We start from the raw sequence: 19,697 nt of genomic DNA on the forward strand, positions 1-19,697 counted from the left end.
TGGATAGTGAAGAAAGCGGATAGGAAGAAAATAAAGACTAATTTGAGATGTGGGGCTGGAGAAGTGCTGAGGCTATATATTCTTGTTCTTGAATAGGAAGACCAGTCTCTCTTCTCTCTCTCTCTCTCTCTATATATATATATATTCTTGTACAGGAGAGTGTGTATGTATGTGTGTGTGTGTGTGTGTATATATATATATATGTGTGTATATATATATATATATATATATATATATTCCATTACACTGATGTGGACTGCCCTTCGATTGCCCTAAATGTCTCTCTCCAATCTAGCCTATTTCAATTCATTTAAATTTACATTTTAGTGTTGTTATTTTAGTTTTAGGATAAGGGGAGATGTCATTTTCGTTACATATGTACTATGTATTTTATTTATGTATTTCATTGTAACCCACCTACACATACACTTGTCTGTCCACATTTGGTAGGATTAGGGGCACAAGACCCCCGTGAATCTGGAAAAAACGCAAATAACAAAAACACTGTTTTTAACCTGAGAGAACCTCTCTCTAGGAATCTCTAGGTCCTCCAGGGCAACTCTGTGGTCAATGTCCAACAGATATATATATTCTTGTTTTGCGTGTGGTGTATTTAGAGTTTATTATTTTATTGGGGGGATGTGGCATTTCCTCAGAAGACGTCTCTCTCTGTGTCTCTTCTGAAGGAAAGCGCCATGATCCCGCCATAAAATACTAAAGAGTGATACGTCTCTCTCTCTCTCCGCTTCCTCGTGTCTTAAAACCCTGGGGCTCCTTCTTCCTTCGCTTCCAGGCGACGATATTTCGCAGTCAGTCGTGGAATTGAAGCGAAGGGCCAGGCGTCGTTCTTCTCCTGAGGCGAGGAAAGGCGCCATGGCGCCTGAGACAGAGAGGCGGCGGCGGCGGCGGCGGCGATGGCGGCGCTTGTGGGCCGAACTTTCACAGCCACGGCGACATGTTTGTCCCCTCACACACAACACAATACACAACACAACACACAAGAGACGCACGCGCTCTGTTTTCCACTAAAAGCAAAAACATGGCGCCCAAACCCCCTTTTAAACCCGAAGGAGCCTTTCTTATCCAGCCCCTCGGAGGCCGCCCGCGATTCGAAGGAGGAGACCGCCGAGGGCCATCCTTCTTTATTATGATCCCCCCGCCTTTCCCGCCTCCTCTCCGCCGGCGGCAGCGCAGGGCCAGTGGGCCACAGCCAGGGCCAGGGGCTCCGAGAGTGGGACTCGGTCGGGGGGAATAAGGAAAGCCAAGGGCCTCGGAGGTGGGCCCCCGCCGCCGCTCTTTGGGCCTCCCCCCCTCAGGGGAAGCCTTCAAGCCAGCCGCCGCCGCCGCCGCCGCCTTCGGAGGTAAAAACGACGCCTCGAGTTCTTTGCCTCTTCTTCTTGTCCTTTTTTAGCCCCGATGAACTCTTTCTCCGAGGAACAGGGGGCTAAAAAGAACAACAAAAGGAACGTAACGAGTAGTTAGTTACGTTGTGGCCCTCGCCAGTGATGCGTTACTTGCCTCCGTTTAAAATTGAGAGAGAAAAGAAAGGTGGTCTAACTTAATCTGAGGAGGACGAGTCTGGAAGGAAGGAAAGAAAGAAAGAAAGAAAGAAAGGGGGATGTTTGAAGAAACTAGAGTATATTTGTCCTAAAAGTGGGGTGCATTTGGAGATATCTATCTATTCTAAAAGTGGGGGGTGTTTGGATATATATAGTCTGGTTCTAAAAGGCCGTATTTGAATATAGATATACTTCTAAAAGTGGGGTGTATTGGTATATATAGCCTTAGTCTTAAAAGTTTTCTGTGTGTGTGTGTATATATATATATGTGTGTGTGTGTACTTTGATAGTCTGATTTTTGTATTTGACCATTGATATGGTCAGTTGACTAACCAATAAACTTGTTGTTGTTGTGTTATACACACACACTCACACAAGGTTTTTGGGGTGTGTGTGTATATATATTCTTGTTCTAAAACTGGGGGTGCATTTGGGGTTTATTATTTTACTGGGGGATGTTGCTTTTCTTCAGAAGAGAATTTTTCCCCTTCAGAGGCGATGGACGGAGGACTGGTCCCCTTCCTCCATCATCATCATCATCATCATCATCATCATCATCATCATCATCATCATCATCCTCAATCTCTCAGGCTGCAAAGGGATCTTTTGTAACACTTTTGACTGAGCAAAAGTGGGCCTCAAAGGGGCTACAAGATCCCCTTTTATACTGATATTCCAGACGAAGCATGGCATAGTGGTTCGAGTGTTGGACTCTGGGGACCAGGATTCGCATCCAGCTCGGCCATGGAAACCCACTGAGTGACTTTGGTCAAGTCCCACTCTCTCAGCCCCAGAGGATGGCAATGGCAAAGCCCCGCTGAAGAAACTTCCCAAAGACAGGTTCACCTTAGGGCAGGGGGACCAGGCATCCTCCTTTTCCAGGACATGCCCTACATGCCAACCTCTGTCCAGAAGGAATTTCCAAATGCCCTCCATTTTGAGCATAACTAAGAAGTGTGCATTTATATTTCTATGAGTGTTTTTAGCTGTTGTTTTTGTAATGTCCTCCATTTTTTCTTGAATTTCCTACATCTTGCGGTGCCTTGTCCTCCTCTGCAGTTACGACAACAGGATCGCCATAAGTGAGAAATGACTCAAAGGCGCACAACAGCAACAACAACATTCATGGACAAATTCCAAAGATATAACCGCGTTAGTCTGGAAAATCCAGTATGCAAAGGGATCTTGTAGCACCTTTGAGACTCACTGAGAGAAAGAGGCTGGGAGCATGAGCTTTTGTAGACTTGAGTCTGCTTCCTCAGAGGTGAGTAAACATGCATCCAAAGAAATAGGCTCAGATCTGCAAAAGCTCATGCTCCCAACTTCTTTCTTTCAGTGAGTCTCAAAGGTGTTACAAGATCCCTTTGCATACGGATATGTACCTGAGGCTGTCTGTAGAAAGGGGGGGCAATTGAGGGAGAGGGAATCTAGCATCAGCTTTTAAACACCTTTTTTTAAAATGGTATTTTGTATTGTATTTTCAGATTGTTTAGCTACATCGTTTTAACTTGTGGTATAAACCGCTTTGGGTGCCACATGGGGGGAAAAGTGGGATATTAAGGAAATATACACACTCTCAGCCTCAGAGGATGGCAATGGCAAAAACATTTTGAATCATAGAATCATAGAATTGGAAGAGACCGCAAGGGCCATCCAGTCCAACTCCATTCTGCCATGCAGGAACTCTCAACCAAAGCATGCAAGAAACTTGCTAAGAAAACCCTGTGATAGCTTTGCCTTAGGGTTGCCATAAGTCAGACACAACTCAAAGGTGCACAACAACAACAAATAGACGGTTAATTTTAGCTTTCGTGAATTTTATGTATGTGTGTGTATATATTATATATATATTTGTGGCTTCAAGTCACCTAATGGTGACTCCTATGAATTTGAAGGAATACTCAGAGGTGCATTTCCAGTTCCTTCCTCCACAATAGAGCCTACAGCACCTGGTATTCATTGGTGGTCTCCCATACAAGTGCTAACCAGGGGTTGCTCCTGCTTAGCTTCCAAGATCAGACAGGATCTGATGTCTTTAGGGCATTTAGGTTGCAGGTATATGCCTTCAAGTTGCCTGTTGACATATGGCAACCCCATTGATTTCATAGGGTTTTCTTAGGCAAGGAATACTCAGAGGTGGTTTTCCCATTGTCTTCCTCTTAGCCTACAGCACCTGGTATTTGTTGATAGTCTCCCATCCATGTACTAGCCAGGGCTGACCCTGCTTAGCTTCCAAGATCAGACAAGATTTTGGAATATATTTAGGGACTTTGTGTGTCTTTGTGTGTGTGTGTCTTCAAGTCACCTGTTTACTTATGGTGACCCCATTAATTTCATAGGGCTTTCTTAGGCAAGGAATGCTCTGAAGTGGTTTTTCCGGTCCTTTCCTCTGAAATATAGCCTAGAACAGTGATGGCGAACCTTTGGCACACGTGCCAGAGGTGGCACTCAGAGCCCTCTCTGTGGGCACATGTGCCGTCGCCCCAGAGCAGAGTTTGCCAGAGTTTGTTACTAGAAAGCCAGAGGGACACAGCACTTTGCAGTAAATAAGTGGGGTCTGGGTTGCAGTTTGGGCACTTGGTCTCTAAAAGGTTCACCATCACTGGCCTAGAAGTCTGCATCCAAGTACTAACCAGGGCTAGCCCTGCTCAGCTTCCTAGATCAGAGAGGATCTGGTGCCTTTAGAGTATATCTCTCCCCTCTTCCCCTCTCTCTTTTCTGCAAGACCCTATGAGGGGACTGCTTTTATGTTTGATTTTGGTAGAACAACTCTTGTGTTCTGAAGTTGACCCCTTTCCGTCTCTCTTGGGTGCCAAATCTGCTTTAATACAACCTGCCAAAAATGGGGAATCTGCCTTGGTCTCTCTTGATTCAGTTCTCTACCCTTTGGCAGATGTATTTGCTCTCCATGGATATTGCTTTCCCTCTCTGTGCTTTAAGGAAAACACTCCAGCATCTTGGTTCCTTCCAGTTGTAAACCCAAAGGGGAAGAACCAATGACTTCCCCACTCAGTTACTTCTTGAAATGTGAGGTTTTAAACCTGTAAGTTGCCTTAACCGATTTTGGTTATGCGTTCCTAGCATTTGAATGGAAATAAGGATCCTGATGACTCTAAAAGCAGCTCTAAAAAAGTGTGCTCCAGAAATTTGCTTTTCTATAAGCAAAGACACCTCTATGAGAGTAATAAATTTAGCAATATGAATTTTAAATGTAAATGTTCAGTAGTAGTTTTTATTTTGTTAACTTTTTAAAAAATTAAATTTCTTTTTTTTTTTTGCATTATAAAATAAAGTCTACATTAAACATTTTTAATTAATTAACTGGTTAAAAGGTAGCTTTAAAAAAAGATAGAGATTCACGCTTTCTGTTAGGAGAGGTTTGAAGAGAGGAAGTCAATTTTATATTGATTTGAGTAGACTGAATTTGAGCAAGTCCTACACTTCACAGTAGTCTTGATTTAGATGGTTTGTGAGTTTTTCCATCTATGCCACTATCTGTGTCTTTAGTCTTAGAGTGATTAAGAGATAGTTGTTGGTCAGATAGTAGCTTTTTCTGCCAATAATCATGCTTTTAAAAGAAGACAGAGCAGCCTATCTGCATGGAGATAACATGTTAAAAGGACAAAAGTATAGGCAGGTTGTCAAAAACCCAACACATTTGTGTAAGTGTGTGATAGCTAAGTACAGTGGACCCTTGTTATAAGCTTGGGTTTGGTTCCAAGATCTCCCGTGTATAACAAAATGCATGTATGCCCAAGTCCCATTAAATATAATGCCATAGCAAAATGGTGTCCCTTATAAAAAGTAGAAAATCAAGGTTTGATATTTGAAATTTATATTTTTTTTCAACATTTTTAAACCGTGGATACTTGAATCCGTGTATAGAAAATCCGTGTATAGGAAGGGACCTCTGTATTCTCAAATCCAGCAAAGAGGAAATGACTGATAGAGAATGAAATAACCTGTTAGTAGCCTATCTTGCAATATTTTTGCTGTAAAATGTCCTGAAACCACTGTTAAAAATCACTGGTCCAGGAAAGCTGTATTTAACTTGCTTTTAAACAGTAGATTCTTTTGAGGGGAATAATCTAACAGATCATTCATTTTTAGAATTCAGAAACATTGCTTTCTTGATCTATAGGTCCCAGAATCCACCAAGGGCTAGAGGTTGAAGCCCAAAATGTAAGATTTCCAGATGTAGAAGATGTGGTAGAGCTTGTTCAAGAAAGGATTTCCCTGATACTCATTTCTTGATTCTGTGCTGTTTTTGGTCTGTATCACTAGATAGCATGGGTTTTGGAGGCTGATAGTTGGGGCTGATACAAGTATGTAATACAGTTGGCCCCTGGTATCCACTGGGGTTTGGTTCAAGGACTCCCCATGGATACCAAAATCCCTGGATGTAATGATGTAATAAAATGGTGTCCCCTGTATAAAATGGCAAAAATCAAGGTGCTTTGAAATTTATACATTTTAAAAAATATTTCTAAGCCATGGATAGCTGAACCCGTGGATAAAAAAGTCTGTGGCTACAGAGTGCCAACTGCGTAAGTGAGTATGAGTCAGATGTAGAGCACAGACATTGTCAAGTCACACAGTTCACAAATGCACCAGCTGTGCTAATACAGTATCACTCAAGGCATTCTGCTCATCAAGATTGGGCACCCATCCAGTTCCCCATGGCGCCATCCAGTTCAAAAGCCTTGTTTGTAAATTAATACAGCAATACAGCTGGTGTTGAAACCGTCTGAGGTTGTGTTAAAACATGTTCCCATTTCTTTGTGTATCATTGGCTCCCCTGCTAGACCTTACCCCTAGCTGCTATTCTGTAAAGTATCTTATGTAGTCACAATGCCTTTATCCCAGTGGCTGCCATTTCTCACCAGAACAACCAGTTGTCTGGATTAGAATTGAAAGTGTTGAGCATCACGGGAATTTGAAGTCTATAGGAAAGTGGCTGGCCGGCCTATGATTATATAAGAGCTTCTGTTTTGCCACATATGCTGTTGGGTTAAGTATCAAAAACCCACAGAAATAAAAATAAAGCAAGAACTGCTTGGGAAGAATTATGTGGTAAAGATGAAAAGGACTTAAACTTCTTCCTCAACAAATGTGGACCCATTCTGCTGCTTTTCATTGCAGTGCTATCTGACAGTTTCTGAATTCTCCCAACTGCAAGAAAAATGAAGTTGCTGTACTTTGGAGTGCCAGTGCTAGTCAGCCAGCTTTTCTTCTTCTGGGTCCCATCCTCAATGGGTTGCAATAAGGCTCTGTGTGCTAGCGACGTCAGCAAATGCTTAATACAGGTATGGAAGCAATTTTTTGTCTTTTCTATAAGTTGATAAGAAAATACACTGCACAATTTGGCTGGTAGTTATAGCATGCCTTTACGTGAATACACAATAAACTTGAAATCAGATTTTTTTTAACAAATGAAATTTACATAGATTATTTATGTTGAAGCATTTTGGAACCTCGGTTTTGTATTTGCTTTTACTTTATGTCTCTGTTGATTCATCTTTGTCAAGTCATTCATAAATTCAGAATCTTGAAATACATGATTGTTGAGTCAAACTCATTAATATAATGAATGAGCAGTTTTGTAAGCTAGTTGTTGTTCATTTAAAACATTGTTTTCTATTCCTTGCAACATAAGCTGGTCAAGAATTTGTCTGTTTTCTCTTCTCTCAAACATTAGGCTTGAAGAATTCCATAGATCTAGAATTCTGGGATAAATGTTAAATGTGATATCAAAGTTTCTTAAAATATATTTCTTTTCTCAGTCCCAACACAGTCATAAGTACGGTTGATAGGGATGCAAGAGAAAGTTATTGAAGGACTCTTAATTAAACCATTTTAATAGCTTTAAATATTTTAAAATTACATTCTGTTCTTTCAACTTGAAGTTTGAATTGTTTTAATACTGTGAATAGTTTAATTTTATTTTAATGTTCATTTTTGTATGTTTTTTAATTGTATTGTTTTAAAATTGTGAGCCAGTTTGAGTCCTAGTTTTGGAGAAAAAGAAGGATAGCACTACTACTGTTGCTGCTAATATTACTACTACTCCATTGTTATTGTGTGCCTTCAAGTCGATTGCGACTAAGGTGAACATGTCATGGTTTTACTTGACAAGATTTTTTCAGAGTAGGTTTGTCATTGCCTTCCACTGAGGCTGAGAGAATGTGACTTGCCCAAGGTCACCCAGCAGGTTTCATGGCTAAGTGGGGAATCAAACCCAGGTCTCCATAGCCCAATCTTCCTAATACCGTGACCCTTTAATACAGTTCCTCATGTTATGGTGACCCCAACCATAAAATCGGTTCCTGAGACCATGAGAAATATGTGTTTTCCGATAGTCTTAGGTGACCTCTGTGAAAGCGTCATTTGACCCCCAAAGGGGTCGCATCCCACAGGTTGAGAACCGTTGCCATAGACCATAATTCAAACCACTACACCACTCTGGTTCTCCACTGTTACTATTCTACTGCCAACCTATTTCTGAATTAAAAATGGAAATATCACTGTACTTAGGACATAATTGTTTCTTTTAATAAGGCCTTTTACAAAATTGCAATTCCAACAGACTTATAATATGCTACAAATAGTTGTATACTGTATAATGTAATCATACACTATAGCCTCTGTTGACCCAGTTTACTGTTGTAACATCTTACAATATGCCTTGAGAGCCAGCATGATGTAGTGATTTGAGCATTAGAGTATGGCTGGAGATCAGAGTTCGAATCCTCACTCCGTCATGGGAAGCCACTGGGTGATCTTGGGCAAGTCATACACTGTCAGCCTCAGAAGAAAGCAAAGGCAACCCCTCTCTGAGCAAACCTTGCCAAGGAAATTTAGGGTCACCATAAGCCAGAAACAACTTTAAGGCCTACAGTAACAATAAAAACATTGTGTCTTACTTCCCCCTAATTTTTAAGCATATTGATACCATGACCAACGTTGTTTATATATATGTACACTCTGTGCATAATATTTTTAAAAATCTGCTAAGGAAATCTAAGTTTGTGACTTGATATTAAAAATTCTGCAGCGTGTATAAATTATGTATAAGCTCCAACTATCTTAATTTGACAAGGATAGTCCCATTTAATCCTCTGCCATGCCACCTTTTCAGCTCCTTTTAAAATGTCCGTGCTTCTGTCTCCTCTTCCCACTTTTCTCCATTGTGCTCAGCTTACTTCAGTTGCTACTAAGCTCACAGTGCAAATGTAATTTGCATTCAGTTAATTCAGCAGGTGGGGGAGAAGAAGAGGGGGCAGAGTCTTGCTCTTCCCTAAGGCAAAAGCAAACTGCTGCAGCCAATTCTAGCTTGTGTGCTCTTCCTCATTCATAACATTTGTTTTCTTCACCACACTCTGGTGTCCTTTGGCCCCACATGTCCCAGGATTCATTTGTGAAAAATTAGAGGCTATGAATTATGTAAATAATTCATGTTTTTCTTTCAGATTAATGTTTGATTATTTTGTCTGGTGTTTGTTTGATGAATGTTATATACAGTATATAGACTAATGGAGCAATGCTGTGCTAGGAAAGCATGCAGAGATAATGGAGAAGTCACCACTAAGGAAGTAGGTAACTAGGAATGGGGCCAAAACTGAATAATCAGGCTACCTTTCAAGTTAATGTCTGAGGAGGCTAGAATTTGTCCTTTTGGAAGGCACAGGAAAGACAGAAGGGAAGCTGAAGCACTTAGGAAAATAAATGTTGTTTTGTATACCTGGTTCTGTATTACAATCTGTTGATGCAGAACAAACTGTTCTTACTAAAGGGATTTTTAAACTGTAGTTGATGAAAACTTGGATTTGAGATGTAGCATCTGCCTAGGGGCATGATTTGGGTGGAGAGAAAAATACAGTACTAGGTATGACCTAGAAAAAGAAGCAAAACATTCAAGGAAAGTCCACAGTACTTAAGTCTTCATGCTTTCTACTTTCTATTTAGATTTAAGGCTAAATTGCTAATCTGTGAGTTCTTGGGGAGTCCTGCATCAAGGCTTGCTTTGTGGCACTGAGCATTAAAGGCCATAACGTCATGGCTGCAATAATATGTTGTCTTTTTACTAATGTTTGGAAAGTGGTTCCAAAAATAGTTTAGAGAATTTCCTTGTTGACTAGAATATATATAACATTCTAAATTTATGACAGAAAACATCTGTTTTGGAGTAGTGTCTGCCCTTTCCATTTTTCATCTTGGCTGAACTTCAGTTTTTTGCTCATCTCCTGCCTTATGACTGATTTGAGGCACCAGTATACAGCCTCACCTGGTTCTGTTTGAAAAGGAGAAAAAGAACCAAGTTTTCAATGGCCCCTTCCAGTTTCTTACAGGAGTTTGGAAGTTTAGAAAACAAAGTTCTAGTCAGAAGGATACAGTGGTCAGTCAGACTGAAGCATTTGAAAAATCTACAGTAATGAACTGCAGAGATGACCAAGACATAAGCAATTTGTATATCTGGATTGTGACTTTGAAATAAAAGTAATATTGATTTCCCCCCTCAAAAATAAAATGATGTCCCTAATCCAGTGAAAACTAGTCACATTTAAATTCCAAAATTTATTAGATTTAGGTTACTCGTGCCTAATTTGTCCCATTGGTTTTAATAGGCAGTTGGGAGTTGGTGGCTTCCATTATCTGTTTCAATGAATAAATAGACATTGAGGTCCAAAACACACTGCAGGAATAATCCAGTTTGAGACCGCTTTAACTGCTATGGCTCAGTTCTAGAGAATTCTGGGAACTGTAGTTTTGTGATACATTTAGCCTTCTCTGTCAGAGAGCTCTGGTGCCACAATAAACTATAGTTCCCAAGATTCCCTAGCTCTGAGCCAGGGCAGGTAAAGCAGTCTCAAACTGGATTATTATTTCAGTGTGTTTTGGACCCTAAGCAGGGAAAATGAGATGCACAAATATAAAATGGATGACACCAGGCTTGACAGCTGTGCATGTAAAAAAGACTTAACAGTGTTAGTAAACCACAGGCTAAAATGAGTCAATAGTGTGATGTGGCAGCCAAGAAAGCTAATGCAATTCTAGTCCACATAAACAGGAGTGTAATTTGAACAAAATAATAGTACCACTCTATTCTGGTTTGGTCAGACCTCACCAGGAATGTTGGGCACAACAGTACAAGAAGATTGTTTACAAGGTGGAATGAGTCTAGAACGGGGCACCTAAGGTGGTAAACGATCTGGAAATCAAGTCGTATGAGGATTGGCTCAGACCTGGAAAAGAGAAGATGGAGAGGTGACATGATAGTCCTCTTTAAATGTCTGTCAGGGTGTCATGTAAATCAGTACTATTCAAAGTAGTGGTCTCTGGAATGGTGCTGATCCATGAGCCATCAGCTGCTGGTATGCAGAGTTTCCAGGAAAGAATGAAATAATTGTAGTCAATGGAAGAAATATGGGTCTGGTCTCTTGGCGCATTACAAAAATATGGCTTCCCCTCAGATCAGGTAGCCTTATAAGCACTAGTGTATAGCTGCTGTAGGACACAAACCATTGTATTTAGATGGCAAGAAAAGAGATTCTACCTAAATATTAGAAAGAACTTCCTAATAGTAGTCGGAGCTGTTTGACAATAGAATAGACTGCCGTGGAAGATGGCAGGCTCTCCTTGCTTGGAAGTCTTTAAACAGAAGTTTGATGACCATCTTTAGGGGTGCTTTAATTGTGTATTCCTGCATGGGCAGGGGGTTAGACTGGGTGGTCCTTGGGGTCTCTTCTACTGCTATGATCCTTTGTTAGTGAGCAGGGAATTATATCCTGAGTTCAGTCTGAACTCTAAAGAGAGTATCCAAGGTGCTGAACCTGTTTTGGAGACATATTTCAAGACCATGAATATAACTTTTAAGATTTGGACTGAAATCCAGGGCAGATCCCCTACCCCAGCAATATGGCAGCCACAACTATCACTGTCACTGGGGCAGTTGTGACTAGCTTTCTAATGATTACAACTGGTAATTGCGATGTGTAAAGATAACAAAGTCCTGAACCTGGGACATAGAGGGAAGAAGGGGAGAGGATTAAGAAAGATACATTGCAATGAGAATTTTTATTTTTCCTTACACAAATAGAACATATCAGGAGTTGTACTGATTTCTACAGAATGCAGATGGATAGTCCACATAAATATTTATTTTGTCAGCTCTGTAACAGATGTGAATGGGAGTAACAGTTTGTTTTCTTAAGACATGTTTGTTTTGTAGTGTTTTCCTGGATGACTCTTTAATATCCTGTTAGTCATTTCTTTCCTGAAAGCTTTCTCTTTCATAAAATTCTTGGCAATCTGTATTGTAACTAATGCATGTTCTCTGTGTGTTGCACACTGAAAATCCTAAGCAATAAAATCTATTTGAGTGCAACCTAACTTACTTAAAATGGATTAATTATTAATAACTCCATTCATAATTCAACTAATCGGTAACACATTACCATTTTATGGCAAATGGTAGTGGAGTCAAAAAGTTATACTGTCTGGCTTAGCACTATTCACTTTGCAATGTTAAAATAACTCCTTAAATCAATGGATTGTTTAATAGCATTCTGGTAGCCCTTGCAATTTCATATGGAAAAATGCAAGCCAATACATGTTTTGGTGGCATTGCAGGCAAACTGAGCAATTCAAGGGCCACATACAGTGCAGTCCCATCTGTATTTTGAAAAAGAGATGCTCTGCTTACCCCAGTGGGCAAGAGGTATGATCAGATACAGCCTAAGGGTGTTCATGGATGGATTACATTTAGAGAATTACTTCTACTTCAAAGCAGTACAGTAAAAGCAATGACATCTTATATTAAAAATGAAACATACTCCATTAGAAACATCAAAGAAAGTGAATATGTGGGAGAGAGAAAGTGCAAAAAAACAAAAACACTCCATTGTTTGTAGGAATGAAATGTGAAACCTATCAAAATTATTGTAAGCTGTCTTGAATCCCATTTTGGGAGAAAGGTGCGATATAAATCCAACAAAGAAATAATACAAAGAAAAAAGGCAACATAACCAAACACCGCAAGGTATCATTATTATTACATAGGAAGATTATGCAAAATAGAGGACGGTTTTGTTCTTGTTAAAGTTTACTAAATGAAAACAATCCAAAATAAACCATATAAAGGAGTCAAATGAAATATCCCTAGTATATAAAACTGTTGCAAGCAAAATTAGCAGTAATTTGAATTGTTACTAAACTCCCCTAAATTCCCAGCAATCCAGACTAGTTAAATGCCATTCTCTAAATTCCCAGGCGTGTAACAGAGCATCCTGCAAATCAAATCAAGCTACTTAAATATTTCATAAATAAGTAAATAAGGTATACTACAATACAAATGTTAACTTGCACAACATAAGTTGCTTTTCAGTATCCCAACCGTTAGGATTTTGTTGACTTCCATTCCTTAGCATATGTCACTAATTTTTAGTAATTCTGTTTCTTGCTAGACCTGATTAATCCATACTTTATATGAGATTAGATTTGTATTTTTCCAATTATTTGTGTTAGTCAGTTTTACAGTTATCAGTAAATTAAATATTATAGATGTATTTTGGGTGTCTGAGTGGGAAATGTCTGATTTGAATAAAAATAAAATCACATTGTAATATATGCCCTTTTGAAGAAAAGTCTACCTCCAAAATTGATATTGTTGGACATAACCAGATTTAATGCAGATCATCGGCCGATTTCACCCCAGACTTCAAAAACATGCACAAGAATATTTTCCATAAATTTTATTAATATGTAGTGGTGCCAGATACTAACAATAAATTAACTTGTAGTAATTTTCATTTAAATTGACACATATTTAATTTGCCATCCTTCTTACAAATATTAGCTCTCATTTTACTTTGCTTACTTCTGATATTATCTGTCTCCCAACATGTTTCATAATAGTCTCATTTTATTAAATCCTGGCCCAGTAACAAGCAGTACAACTTTCACAACAAACCCTGAAGGCTTTTCACTTCTAACATCCCCCATTTTCAAACTCACCTGTGTTCTCAGTAAACTGCAACATACTACAGTACATATGTAATATTTAATCTGCATAATTGGAACCAACGTGGTTGATCTAGTGCCATTCTCTTTTTTTAGAACATCCCATCATATGCATTTTTCATGTAGTAACAAGTCCCTGTTTGTTGTAATATGTGGTACCCATGAAAAATTCTCACCAACGATAGAAAACTATCATTATAAAGAAAGGAAGTTACAAGGAAATGTCTGTGCAAAATAACTGAGATCTCATAATCCATTTCTCTGCATTTGTTATTTTAGTATTTCTCCTTATCATGTCAGACGTTGCACAGTTATGTTCATACTTCTGATTTTGTTCCTATCTCCCTTTGCTTTAGCTTTTCTTCTTTCTTTTATTGTATGAAGTGTTTCATCTGGTCTGTGCCACAATCAGGCCCTGGTCTGGTTTTGGCCACAAGGATAGAGCTTCTCCATCTTCTACTTCCAATTCTGAAGTTTATCTGGTTTTTGTGTTTACCATTTTGTGATGTCCAGGTGTATAGTCTCCTATCTGGTTGCATGAAGCAGGTATTTGCAATGAATAGATTATTGGCCTCACAGAATACTATCAGACGCTCTCCTGCTTTATTTCTTGTTCCCAATCCGAATCTTCTTACTGTTTTTGATTCTTCCTTATTGCCAATTTCAGCATTCCTGTCTTCAATGATTAGCTTGAAATCTTGTGATGGGATGTTGTCCATTTCTTCCTGGACTGTGTTATAGAATCTCCCAATTTCCTCTTCACCTGCATCTGTGGTTGGTACATATACCTGGATTTTTGTGATGTTTATAGGTTTACCATGAAGCCTTATTGATTTTATATGGTCTGACTTTGAGTTGTATCCTTTAAGTGCTCTAGCTATATATATATATATGTGTGTGTGTGTGTGTGTGTGTGTGTGAAAGCCACCCTATTTCTTCTTGATTTTTCATTTCCTGAATAGATTACTGTATAGTTGAGTCAAAGTGACCCATTCCTGTCCATTTTAACTCACTCACTCCTAGTATTGCTATATTCATACGTTCCATTTCCTTCTTTACTATGCCTGGTTTTCCCTGGCTCATGCTTCTCATGTTCCAATTACATGTGCAGTGTTGCTTCTAACTATGATTAATTTATTGGACATGTTTTCTGTCTGACCTGCCCCTCTCTAATTGTGGGCTTTTGAGCTCTCTCATCTAAATAGTTTTCTTGGAGAATTGGTCTCACAAGGAGGGACACATTTTGCCTCCTTTTGCACAGTGCTGACAAGTGTCAGCTATGGTAACACTAGTGTTCTCCCTAAAAGACCATTGAAATTACTTAATTTTTTAATTCAGGCTTCAATTTTTCCATTATACATATTTCTGGATGTCCTATATATTTAGCATGGCAATGGCGCTTTACAGACCGCCCAAAAGGCGAGGCTTCCCGCTGGCCGAAAAAGAAGCCGCAAAAAGTGGCTTCTTTTGCGCCTCGGAAAAGACGCTGTAAAGCGCCAATGTCGCACTCATGACGTCATTTCCACTGCGCGGCATGCGGACACTAAGCGTCCACGACGTCAAGATGGCAGCGCTCATGTGTTTAGGGTGCTGCCATTTTGTACATGCTCTGCACGTACTAGGGTTAGGGACGTGCGGAATGGGCCAAAATTACCAAACCAGAATCTTAAGTAGAGTCAGGTGTTTGGATCCAAATATGGTCAAGAAAGAATCCTGCCTAAAGCCCTGGAAAGCCATTGCTGCTGGCAGATTATACTGGCCAAGATGGACTAATGGTTTGACTCATTATAAGGCAGCTACTTATGTTCCTTTGTTCTTTTTGACAGGTGTGACATATGAATCTAACATTTTCTTTTTCTCTTTATAAAAAGCAAAATCAATTTGTTCAATTATTATTTGTTTGAAATGCTGTGCTAACATAAATAAAAACTGATTGTTGCTGAATTTCTGTTGGGCGTCTCCTGTTCAAGACAGACATTTGTTATTTAGGATTTGTCATCAGAGTAGGGTGGGGAGGGAGTGAATTTGTAGGGATATTTTGCATACAGAACAATCTGATTTGGCATGGTGTGTTTTCCAGGAGCTGTGTCAGTGTCGACCAGGTGAAGGAAATTGCTCATGTTGTAAAGAATGCATGCTTTGCCTTGGCACACTTTGGGATGAGTGCTGTGACTGTGTTGGTAAGTGAATTGTTCATTTATTTGTATTGCCTACTCTTTCCAAAGCTACATCAAATAGCAATCTTTACTGTAATGGCTAAATGATTTTTAAAGTCCATGTCAGTACCACCATAGAAGGTTAAATACAAGTCAGTTTTGTATTGATCTCTGATGGTGGAGTAAATGAATTATTTCCTTTCTCTCCACTGATCAGCATAACTTGCTCTATGCAACAGTTTCATTGGCTACTGATTTGTTTCTGGGTACAATTCAAAGTGATGGTTATGACCCATAAGGCTGACCATACGTAGCGTTTTAAACAGGGAAGTATCGTTTTATTCAAATTTCCAGATCATCCCATCATTTTAATATAAAGGTCAATTTATATTAGGTCCTGTTTTCAAGAAAAATGTCCTGTTATGTTGTGAAAATGGCTTGAAGATCCCTGTTTGAAATTGTGGTTGTCAAAAAAAAAAGTCATGGAGTGTGAGAAGTTTTATGATAAGGGATTGAAAGACCAAAATTAGCTGCATAAGATTACTTCATCTGAGAAATATTCCATGGTACAGCCGTGGTGAAGTACAGTCCTCCCCTATGTCTACCTAATTTTTCTATGAGATCTGTCACTGAATAATTAATTGTTAGCTCAGTAAGTTCATGTAATAAACCTTTTGTTATTGTCTTCCTTTTTCATGAATGTGGAATATTACATAAACCCATCCCATTTTTGCCATCCCAATGTACTGTTTTTGTCTCAAGGAAATACAGAAATATGGCTTGGGTCCAACCTACCTGAAAGGCAATATTTTTTTTATTTCAGCCTGCTTGCATTTTAATTTTAAGATCCTCAAGGGAGGATTTTCTCTTATATCTGGAGAAAAAATGTAAGAGGGTTTTCTCAGTGACTGCTCTTCGGCTGTGGAATTATTTCCCATAGGAGGCTAGGCCATCATCCCCTTTCCTGCCTTCCTTCTGCTGATAGACAAAAACCTTTTTTATTTAGACTGGCTTTTGGCGATTATTTGTTTGCTGCAGAACTGTCCTTCAATGAGCAAGGGGTGTTCGACAGTGGAACACACTCCTTCCTCATAGTGTAGTGGAGTCTCCTTCCTTAGAGGTGTTTAAACAGAGGCTGGATGGCCATCTGTTGGGGATGCTTTGATTGTGATTTCCTGCATGGCAGAATGGGGTTGGACTGGATGGCCCTTGCGGTCTCTTCCAACTCTATGATTCTGTGTGCTGTACTTTGGTTTGCATAGTTACGTTTTAAATGCTTTTAATCCCTATTAAATTAGTATCACTTAACATGATAGTTAATTGTTTTTAACTGTTCATTATAGTAATTATGTTTCAACTGCACTTTTGTTTTAATCTATGCTAACCCCCTTTGAACAAATCTTGCTAAGAAACAGTAAGATGATAGAGTTACCTTAGGACAGGGGTAGGCAACCTTTTTGAGCCGGGGGCCGGGTTGTTGTCCCTCAGACAACCGGGGGGCCGAAGCCAAAAAATAAAAAATTAAATAATTTTTTTTAAAATTAAATAAATAAATAAACCGGGATAAATGTAGGACAACATTTTCAAATGGTGGACACTTTTTTTAAAAAAGTGGAGGACATGCAAAAAAAATTGCTGATTTTTTAAAAAAATGTTAATATAAATGCATGTTTCTGAGGAGTCTATAGACAATTGCCCCCCTTGCCCCTGTGCGCGAGAGGCCAAAGGCCCCGGCGGCAATCGGCGGCAGGACCGGGCTGGGGCCGGTCCCAAGGCCTCGCCGGGCCACATCCGGCCCGCGGGCCGCAGGTTGCCTACCCCTGCCTTAGGATCACCATAAGTGAGAAACAGTTTGAAGGCACACAACAACAACAAGCTGTTTCTCAAGTGAGGAAAAAGACAGGATAAAAAATCAAATAAGCAAACAAATTATTTGTAATGCGCCAAACTGTGCAACTCTGGGCATGGGTTCATCTGCCAAAATATTTTATCCTTCGGATCATGCTGTTCCCCAGTGACATAAGAGAAGTGACTCTTGCTCTCCCTCCTAGGTTGTCGTTTAAAAGAAAAAAATGACTGCATAAATGGCAATTGTTCATTTCTTTAGTATGTAAGGAGCAGCACTGCACAAACTGATGCTGCAGTTTTATACACAGCATACAGTAAAATAAAATAAAGTAAATTTCATCTAGGCACATAAAGTATTTATTTGAAGTATTTATGGCCTACCTTTAAAAAAACTTTTTAAAAATACATTTAAAACATCATAAAATAGACAGAGTTAAACTTGGAGAACAGGAAGGTGTTGGCAAGGACACTGTAGCCAGGATGATGGTGGTTAGCTTGAAATACCTGTTCCTGTTGCACCAAAGCAGCAGAACATTTGGAACAGTAGAAAAGTGGTGGCACCTCAGCCGTTTATAACATACCGTTGCATTGTATGGGTTAGAAAAAAATGCTTATATGGATTGTACCTCACATTGCCTGATACTGAAGTTTATTGATGGCTTTCCCATATCTCACTGCCACATACTCATATTATTTGATGATTAAATAGTAGTGCTCATTAAATATGCAAGAGGAGTAAAAAAGAAAGAAAAATAAAGATGGGCTACCATTCAGCAGTATATGAGGGAAGGGGGAGCTATGGAAGGAAATCAGACACAACACCAAACATTTTCCATGGTCAGTTGCTGGTCATAGGGATCCTAGTAGATTATGAATGGGCATGTTGCTTGAGGGAAGACTCAGTCACAGATGTTCCCAAAACAAAACTTCCTTCAGTATTGTATCTTTAAGTTGTTTCTGACTTAGGGTGGCTGTGAGGCAAACCTTTCAGGCTGGTTTCTTGACAAGATTTGTTCAGTAGAGACTTGCCATTGCCTTCCTTTGAGTCTGAGAGAGTGTGACTTGCCCAGGATCACCCGGTGAGTTTCCAGTGATTTCAGAAGATTCACTCCCTGGTCTCTTAGACTACTAGTCCAACGCTCAAAACGACTGCACCATGCTGACTCTTTGAAATACTTTTACTTTCCTCACATTAAATATTGAAAGTCAAAATGTGAAGGAGACTGATGAAGTACAATTAATGTGTGCTCAGTTATACTACATCTACTGGTATGTAAAAATAGGCAACAAAAATGTCAAAATGCAAATAAAGGTATTTCAAATTATAATATTACATATTGTATTTAAACCAAATGAAACTATAACATGCACCACTCCATGTAGTTTTGCCTGTTGGTATTTACGTAGATGCCATGAACAAACAGTGATCTATGTAATGTTGAGTTTTGCTGGTAGATGGAAGAATTATAACAATAATGTAATAATTTTTAACATGATCTGTTAAAAAAGTTTTAAAAGTTATTTAGTAGGCATAGCTACTTCCTCTGCTTCTATAAATATTTAAATATTTATACTTTTTACAACTTATTTAAATACTTACATAGTGAGTGGCTTGCAATAAATGATTTATAATGATACTTGTTTAGTGTTGAGACCAAATGCAGAGAGGACATTTGTGAAATCACAAGTCCCACACACATTATATATATATATATATATATATATATATATATATATATATATATATATAAAATTTTATTTCTATCCAGCTTTTCCATGGTGATCAAAGCGGCGTACAGTATGCAATTAAAATACAGACATGTCAATAAAACAATTTAAAATATCATATTAAAATAGATATAGATGCATGGGTTGGGTAGTAAAGTTCTGGTGAAGTAATACAGATTTCCTTATTAACATGCAGAAATCAAGCAAGGTGACTAATGGAATAAAGCTGAAAGTAAGGACTTCAGTTCTGTATTCGTTTGTGTGAGCATATGACATTTCTAATGTGTGTGAAAATGTGAACACGAACTTAATTCTTTCCTCTGACATTATGAAGCTGATCCATAAATCTGGTAAAAGACTGAACTCATTGCTGAAATTGACAAAATCA

General features: G+C 39.0%; 1 protein-coding gene across 2 annotated transcripts in view; it reads left to right on the plus strand.

Moving 5' to 3' along the window:
- Positions 1–964: 964 nt before the first annotated feature.
- The window catches only part of LOC149311623 (twisted gastrulation protein homolog 1), a 28,304-nt gene continuing 9,571 nt past the window's right edge, over positions 965–19,697 (plus strand). For both annotated transcript variants that reach the window (XR_016281471.1, XM_089527484.1), the window contains exons 1-3: positions 965–1,361; positions 6,702–6,865; positions 15,658–15,757. Coding sequence is in view for 1 of the 2 variants with exons in the window: in XM_089527484.1 (XP_089383610.1) it covers positions 6,743–6,865; positions 15,658–15,757 (223 nt within the window). In the remaining variant the exon portion in view is untranslated. The remainder of the gene's footprint in view (positions 1,362–6,701; positions 6,866–15,657; positions 15,758–19,697) is intronic.

This window comes from Sceloporus occidentalis, unplaced genomic scaffold, assembly GCF_023333645.1.
Source record: "Sceloporus occidentalis isolate IW3139 unplaced genomic scaffold, rSceOcc1.0.p SCAF_5, whole genome shotgun sequence".
NCBI classification, from domain to species: domain Eukaryota; kingdom Metazoa; phylum Chordata; class Lepidosauria; order Squamata; family Phrynosomatidae; genus Sceloporus; species Sceloporus occidentalis.